General features: G+C 33.5%; 1 protein-coding gene across 1 annotated transcript in view; it reads right to left on the minus strand.

The window, feature by feature from the left end:
* Nucleotides 1-691: 691 nt before the first annotated feature.
* Nucleotides 692-9,113, minus strand: part of LOC108734071 — a 37,752-nt gene continuing 29,330 nt past the window's right edge. Inside the window, exons 8-13 of the mRNA XM_025981038.1 lie at nucleotides 3,814-4,133; nucleotides 3,176-3,412; nucleotides 2,742-3,076; nucleotides 2,542-2,677; nucleotides 1,905-2,351; nucleotides 692-1,502 (exon numbers count right to left, since the gene is read on the minus strand). Coding sequence (XP_025836823.1) covers nucleotides 1,495-1,502; nucleotides 1,905-2,351; nucleotides 2,542-2,677; nucleotides 2,742-3,076; nucleotides 3,176-3,412; nucleotides 3,814-4,133 — 1,483 coding nt within the window. The 3' untranslated portion in view covers nucleotides 692-1,494. The remainder of the gene's footprint in view (nucleotides 1,503-1,904; nucleotides 2,352-2,541; nucleotides 2,678-2,741; nucleotides 3,077-3,175; nucleotides 3,413-3,813; nucleotides 4,134-9,113) is intronic.

Consider the following 9,113-nt stretch of genomic DNA (forward strand, 5'->3'; position numbering starts at 1 on the left):
TGGTGAACTGAATTGACTACAGAAAAAAATATGAGAAATAGATACTTTAAAACGGGAGACCTGAAGCATTCAGAATTTTAATATCTTGATAATAACATATACTAATAATGAGATTGCTCGTAGAGGACGATTCATTTATCCCATTTGTGGGTGCTTTAATGGTCTGTACAGACATTTTCTACGTTACATTTATAGTTTTACTTTTTAATATTTATTATGAATCACATTAATAAAACAGCTGAGAGACGTCGCACATAGGGAATTCGGTATACATTTACGTAGCAGCTGTAAAGATTTTTCATAAATAAAAATAAGAAAAACCCGAAAGGGAAAAATTTAAAAAGTTTTGCAATAAGTCTATAATAATAGTCGATATACAAACGAGAAGAAAATTTTCACCGCTGCCACACAACATAACGACACTGAATGTGAACCTGGTAATTTTATTATATACCTATTAATTATTTAGTCGAAACTTTATGAGTACAGGACGTTCACGGTATAAGGTATAAACGCACAAAAAGCAGAGTTTGAGTTGTTTTAAAATAATACCCTTTTATTTTTAATTGTATTAATACTTCTTTTTAAAGAAGAAATTTAGTTCTCAAATGTGTCCTGTATATTGAAAGGAATTTACTTAATAATTAAAAACGCGTTCCATACGAATAAAAAGACAAATAAACAACAAGCATGCATGTAATTCTATTTAATTACGAAAAAATTATATATTGCTGAAAGGTAATTTCGTAAGAATAATTCCAGAATGGTTCAAATAATAATGTGCTTTAGTTCTTCAGTCATAATATTTCTTGTTTTTTTTTTCTGATGTAATGTGATGCAAATTATTAAAACAAATTCTTAAAGTTTAGATAGATATTGTAATGTAAAATAAGAACTAAATTTATTTTTAAATTCATATTAAACCAAAAACATGTAAAAACAGAATTGGGTGTATTTTACATTTACTGTAGCACAATTTCTTGTTTTTCTCTATTTTTTTGACAAATGAATTGAATGGTTTAAACTTTTTATCGTAATGGAGAATTGATGGACCATACAATGTTGTTAGAAAATAAGAAGTAAAAAATATATTTGCGCGCTCAAAACGTACTTACGCGAAATAACACAACTCACACTCTGGTAAAAAATAAATAAAAGGTCGTCTTCTAAAACATCTACTTACTTACTTAATGCCGATGGAAAGATAGCTATCGTCACACACATAATATTCATAACACAGGATCCTACTCGAATAAGTGGTAGGTAGTATCATCGTGACAAGTACAACATTCATAATTGTTATTTTCCTTTTTCTTTTTTTTTTTTGGCTTCACTTACGATGATGATTATTATTATTTATTATTATAATTATTATTATAAATAATGAGCTTAGTTTATGAAGATGGAGGAAGAAGAAGAGGAGGATGCATCAGTCGCTGAGAGTTGGTCCTTATTGCATGTCGGACGGTGTGGTCCACACAGTGAATTTCACCGTCAACATACTGAAACAAAACAAATAAAAATGCATTTTCAAAAGTCAATTTTAATGGAATGAAAAGATTATGAAAATTAATCTTATTAAACTTCAATAAAAGTTAATAATATTTACTCTGAATGCAAATAAAAGATAAAAAGAACCATCATTGCAGTCCTCAAAACTATCTGGCACATGGTAGTAGCACACAGAAAGCAGTAAAGGACCCCTATTTATTAGATACTTCAAAATGGATTCTTTTTTTAGTATTCTTTAGAGCTTTCCAATAATTTCGTATGTACGTTTAAGGGGGATTGGACTAGAATGTTTATATTGCTGCAAAATTTATTAGACAAAAGGAAATATAAATTAACAATTTTTCTCGGTTTAATTTGAATTGAAACCAAATATAGTTACATAATATTTTTACCTGAATGTCCAACAGTCAAAACCTCAATGGGCAAGGAGCCTCGGCGCCGGGCCAGCAGCACGTCGGCGTTGTTGTCGGGCTGGCGGAGCAGCATTACACGTGCACAGGACGATTCGGCTCCACTTCCAGCGGATGTTCCGCCGTCTGGTCCATTTCCGCCCAAGCACACAGTCTCGGGCCCGCCCGAGCTGCGTCGGTGCAGCTGATGCTTCTTCGATCTACGACTGGCGCAAGCTTTACCGTTTAAGCTCACGTGACGTGTTAGCATGCAACTGACTCCTGCACCGCTAGAGGCACCACCGCCCCCACCAAATCCGGAAATCAACGACGACGGGTGAGGGAGATCCGTAGGGGCGGATCCGCGTCTTTGGGGTTGATAACGAGGAAATGGTTCCACCGTCGACGTAGATGGACTTGCTATAGTTTCGTTTTTTTCTTTTTGAATTGCTAAATAATAGAAAACAATAAACTAATATAAACAGAATGCGCTTTTACATTTTGTTTGAAAATAATTTCCTATAACTCATGCCATAATCAAATAAAAAATGTAATTAGGCGTTGAACGAATAAATTAATAAATGATTTTATTTAATATTATCTATTGTTTAGTTTGTTTTCGATAAAAGTTGTTACTTACAAAGTCTAACTGCTTCAGTTGGCACCGAACCCCTTCTTAACGTATGTGTATCAGGTAAACGCAAAACCCTGCCAGCAGGGTCGCTTTCGTTTAATGGCACAAAAGGTACAGGTGCCGAACCCCTTCTTAACATATTCTACAAAATAAAAAGAAAATCACAACGATGTTAAATAGTTCTAATTCTCATTTTTAATACATACCGAAGAAGTCAGTCTGGGGTCTAAATTTTCCTTCCCCTGTTTCTGTTCCGTATCAGAAAGCTTTGGCAATTTCGATGCCTTTTCCTTTTCAAATACGTTCTCTTGTTCTCGTTTATAACTGGACGTTGAAGAAGACGTTTTCGAAACCAACGACATAGGAGACGATGAGATGGGAGACAGGGTTAGTTCAGGTACTTGGGAATCGGGACTCTTACCATTATTCGGACTTAGTACGGCTATGGAGGGGATCACGTTGTGTTGCGTAACACAAACAGCAGTGGTGGACGTGGATGATATGTGCTCTCGAGAACTACTTACTGATGAGTCAGATGTACCTAGAAAATACAATAATCATTTCAACATTAATTTTAGAAACGATTAATTCAATTAACGTTAATTCAAAAAATGATTGGATCCCTTAGTTCCTACTGTACCTTCTTGAGCGGATTCTGGGCAGGTGGTCATCTCGACAGTGGCAGACATGTAACGCATGCGCACGTACGGTTGAGGAGGTGGGAAAGTCTGCTGCCTTGTGAGGGCTTTGGTCGGAGGCGCGGAGCCGTGCAACACCGACGATAACTTCGCCGCGGCACCGTTGCTGCTTGTCATGGATGCTATGTTTGGTTCTGGCAAGAGATTCTCCGCACTCAACGGACGTTCTACCTGATCCTCTATAGCAACATCAAAAATAGTCAAATTTACTGATTGTAGTATTAACAATGCCAGCCTTAGCCGGAATATAGCGAGCTGCTTTTAAATTATAATTAAAATGATGCTAGAATAAAATACTTTAAAACTAATGGTACAATTTAAACACAATAAAAAATGTAATGACATAGACCTAACACTGAAATAAAGGTTGCCCTTCTATACGTCAAGTCTTTGTCTTATTGAAAATATATCTTTTTCTCATTTACTTCTACTTATTTAATAGAAATGGCCAAACATGTTTTACAAGAGCGCCATGTTTGATTTCAACATCAATGCCATTTAATAAACCCTCATAATATAGGGGTGCCCTCTTAGTATAAAGTTCTAAAAATTTTATAATCAAAAAGGTTAAGACGGTTACCTGATGAGTGTTGTCTGTCACTGCTGGAAGACAGTAGGGAAGTTTGTGAACCGAAAGCCAGCTCGAGCAGTTCGTCTTCTTCGCGTAAATGTCCAGCACTGGAAGTTCGCGAATCGCCGCTAAAAACTGGACTGACGGTGGACCGTCCCGACGAACTATGTCTGTGATGATGATGATGATTGTTGGGTGCTTGGGGTAAACTTTCGCGACGATAAATGGTGCGGGGTAACTGGAGCTCAACATGAACGGGAACCGAATGACGACGTACCCCGAGTTGCGACTCCAGTGTGGGCACAGCCAGTGATTGTCTTCGATAACCTCTGTTAAAAAATATATTGTAAACAATCATTACTATATTTTAAGCATTAAACAAAAAAGCATTGGAAAAAGTAGAACAGACAGAGAGGTGATAGGATGGTAGGACACCTTTTAAGACATCAAGGGGTAGTTAAAGGCATATTACAAGCAGGCATACTTTGGTCGGTAACTATACCACACTTATAGGAAGCAGGGTAAAGCGCGTTGAAGCAGGTGTAAAGGAGGGCAGAGGAGATTAAATTAGTATTTGTAAATAGCTAGGGATGTGGTATGTTTTACTCTTCTAGTTTTTGGAAAATGTGGGGATTGTTTCAGAATAAGAAGGATGGGACTGATGACATTATTGTGATGATATTATTATTTAATCTTAGTCACAATATGTAGAAGTTTGTCAATAAAAACTATGTTCATTTCAAAATTTTCGTTGCATCATTATCTAACCACTCCTTTTTCAATTTTTTATTTTTTTTTAAATTTCTTCAAAAACATTTAACAAACCCTCACACTTCAATTGTCCTTTACAGTTATGAAAATTCAAAAAGGTGTATGTTGTTCGGCATTATATGCCTTTAGCATAAGTATATGATAATCGATGAATAATATATTGTATATTGCATACGTTTGAGATGCTTGTGATGGTTGAATGAAGTCGGTGACGGAAGGAATGTCGAGAGAGAATTTCTGTTTACTACTGCTACGGGTCGCTATAGAAACATCGAGATCGCCAGGTTCGGTGTCTGACAGCTCGGTCTGAGTTTCTTGAGCCATTTCAGCTTCCTTTTGCGTTTTCCAACGGTTCCAGTTCGCGTCCAAAAGTTCCATCATGTGCGATGAGAGTGTACTTTCAAGAAACCGGTGCCATTCCGAAAAAAGAGGCGCGACAACATGCTCAAAGAAACCTGAAACAGAAATTTTTATTCCATTATTATCAAACAAAATACGTTTTACTTTTTTTTTATTAATTTTCTGAAATTCTGGGACTCTATTGAGTAGGTTTCAGATAGTTTTTTTTCGTTACCTGTTTGAATTTTCGCAACTGTAGTCGACTGCCTATCACACATAAGAGTGACAGGAAGGTTCAATTGACGCTCGTACTCTCCCTGCCTGAAAAATTCATCACAGACTTTTAGGCTCCACTTTTTGGAAATTTCCCACGGTCTGGTAGGATTGGAAATGTCAGCACACTTGAGTGCTATTTGCAGTATGAACAGTCTATTTTCGGCCACCGTCAGGTCTAACGTATCCTCATCTAGATGTTTCTAAAATAATACAATAATAAATGATATCTGTTTACTTAATTACAATTCGAAAGTAATATGTTTACTATGTAACATACATATATATGCCAAATTGGTAACGGGCAATACAACTCAATTTTTAGCATCTTTTAGTTTACGATGTTTACTATCAATGTTAATTATTAATAATTACCGTGAGGTAATTGCCATGCATAATAACTTGACGGCAAATATGTATGTAAGTTTCGCAAATTAATACAAAAAATTGAATTGTCTGCAAAAAGACAATTAAACAAAGTAAAAAATTAGAAACAGTAAATATTTATTTCCTTTACACTTATTAGTATGAACGCAAATATTTGAAAATGTTTAACGCTTTTATGTTTATGATGTTTTTTGGTTTCGAAATTATTTGATTTTATAAAATTTAAAAGCTTCACCTTCAGAAATGTTTGTTGCTACTGATAGATAATTTAGCATATTTATTTTTTGTAAATTACAAATTTGTAAATATTTATTTGCGCCGAATAAAGGTGGAATGTTTAATTTAATTATTACTAGGCCAATTTTTCAAATTTAATGAACAAATTTTGTATACTTAATTTAATTAATAACGTTTTGCTCTAAAATTTCTCACACCTTTAATATTGATTCATTAGAACGTGATGCACACAATAAAATNCAATGAAATTAGAGAAACAATACTAATTTTAAGACATTTGTTTAACTGTTGGCTGAAAATTAAAATATTAATTTCGCTAGTCGCACCTTAGATACTTTGCTATTATTACATAACGGTTTAACATAACCTAGTTGTGAAGGCTCAGAAATAAACTGAGTTAACAGGTAAATATATATCGTTTTTCGGTAATTTTGCTCATATAAATTGTAAAAATTATATCTTCTAGATTAATGAGTGTTGCAAGTATTATAAAAAGGTACTGCATTGTAGTAGCTTTACCTACTTTTGTGGCAGCAACGATTATTGCAGACTTAAATCATACCAAACGTTGGAAAGAAAGCAGCAAGTAACGATTAAAAATGCTTTTGAAACCCATTACACTATTTTGGGTGTCCCTGCCATTTGTTGGATATGGTTTTGGTGCCTACATGGATCGACTGGAAAATGAGAGAATGACTCTTTACAGAGATAAAAGTGCTTTGTATGGAGGTCAACAACGTAAAGACAAATCAGGGAAACTGGTTCCATCTTGGCCATAAAGGAATACCTATACCTGTTATAGTTTATGAAAATGTGTATATAGACTTTTGCTTTTAAATATATTTCTTACCAAAACAGTTGAGTATTAAGTATTAAGTATTTTTCATTAGATAGGAGATGCTTGAAAGTGCTACTTTAAGAATTCTTTTTATTTGTTAGATAACTTCTCACAAAAACTACATAAAGGTTAACAAAAAAATAAAAAACTTTATTAAAAACATGAAATCAGTTTATTCACCATTTCACAAACAATGAGTACTTGTGTAACTCAGGTATTAAGCGTAACAGTGAGGTCTTCCCTCTATTCTGTATACCTCCCTAATGTCATTTGCTAAGCAGTCTTATTGAAAATCTTGGAACCCTGTAGACATCGTTACCTGCTGCTGTCAATTTCTACATTTGAATAAAACTGCTTCTTATGGAAAATTGTTTTTATCACCTTAATATTTGTAGTAAAGATGTATAAAATCAACCAGTATAATTTTTATTTCAATTTTTCTTTCCATGAACAAACTAAAATCGAAAACGTTAACTGCAATTGAGTTTTCATTACAGGGAAAAACACTAAGTTATTTCAAACAGTTTTCCAATTGACTTAGAGTTAGTAGAGCATTTATAGCTTAAAAGAACGAGATAATTACTTGAACTGGTACAGTATAATAAACATTAAACAAAGTCCTAATTATAATGGATATTACTGTAAAGCAGTTTACGGTAATTAAAAATTTCTTATAGTGACAAAAAGTTAAAAAAGTTCAACAAAAGTTTATAAATATAATGTATGATAATCAAATTTCTTTAGTAAAAAATTTTTACAAACTGCTCCACCATAGTTTAATGATTTACATAAGAAATTACTTAACGGTACATAAATTTCAATTTCTCGATGATAGGATTTGATTAAAAGTAAATTTTAAAATCTAAATTAAGAAAAAAGTAAACCACAGAACGTAATTATTAAAATAGTTTAAATTAGGATATAAATACGAATTAGTCATTAAATATTCATGTTGAAATTTTATTTTAATAAACGAACGTAATTTTTGATTAATTCTTGTATCAAATCCTACTGTGATAGCGTGCTTGTCTTTTACGCACCACTGATATACCAGTTTCATGAAGTCCGTTACAGATTTCAAATATTTTTCTGTTAGCAATTGGATTTGGAGGATTTAATTTAATCAAAAAAAGTATGACGAACTTATTTTTTTTTTGTTAGCTTATTCAGCAAAATTGTTTAGTACTCTACTTAATAATCATCACCAATACATACATCGAATATCACAAAAAAGAAAACCTAAAACGGTCGATTCAACAAACATGTTTTGACTTCCAGTGCATTATTACTCAATTGTGTCAAGGGTAGTTTATCAATACTTTATTGTTACCGTGGATCGACTGGAATCTGACTAAATAAAGCAATATTGTCCTGCAATATTTTTCATTCTAGAGACGGTATCTACACATGTGCGCGATTAATTTAATACACATCTCTCTGAGTTAAATATTGCTTTACCTGTTACTTAAGTATCTATCTAAATGCTAACAACCTGTTAGGGTTTAAGGGATCTATAGCCTGGCAGGACAGACCATTGAAAGCATTTTATTTTAAATAATGGATTGTTTTAAAGTGTCCTCAGACTTGCTTAGTTTTTGTTCCTCCGGTTGAGCTTTTGATTAGAATTTAATATAGCATTTATTTTGAAATCATAAATTTACAAAATTTACTTCCCCTTAAAACTTGTCAGATGATTTATTAAAAAGGTACCAACCCATGAGCTCATTAGTCACAGGGCGAAGAGCATTTTAAGCCAATCCTCCTCAATACATAACGTACATATATATGGATAAATCTTAAATGGTTACCAAAAAACTACTAAAATTCTGAAAGTTTCAGTGAAATAATATAAATATTGGTGATGATAAACTAGAAAACTGTGTAAGAGCGTATGTTTGAAGCAAGGTAACGTTTCGAATGAGAAGCGATTGGAAAGAGCAGAAGAACAGAGGGCATAACGGAAGTCAACAGGAGGAAAAAGGAGAGATAGAATAGCTTGTGACACAATGACTATTTTGGGAGACATATTAGCGGTAGAAACAAGAATGGAGCAGTATACCGGGATTAGATCATTGTTCGCAAATCGTTAAAGATGTGGGATATTATAGTTTCAGAAAATGTGAAGATTAGCTCCAAATAGGAAGGGCAGAGGTGCGTGCCCAATCAATTTTTTGACTGACGATGGTGAACTGAATTGACTACAGAAAAAAATATGAGAAATAGATACTTTAAAACGGGAGACCTGAAGCATTCAGAATTTTAATATCTTGATAATAACATATACTAATAATGAGATTGCTCGTAGAGGACGATTCATTTATCCCATTTGTGGGTGCTTTAATGGTCTGTACAGACATTTTCTACGTTACATTTATAGTTTTACTTTTTAATATTTATTATGAATCACATTAATAAAACAGCTGAGAGACGTCGCACATAGGGAATTCGGTATACATTTACGTAG

This window comes from Agrilus planipennis, unplaced genomic scaffold (assembly GCF_000699045.2).
Source record: "Agrilus planipennis isolate EAB-ADULT unplaced genomic scaffold, Apla_2.0 scaffold10, whole genome shotgun sequence".
Lineage (NCBI taxonomy): Eukaryota > Metazoa > Arthropoda > Insecta > Coleoptera > Buprestidae > Agrilus > Agrilus planipennis.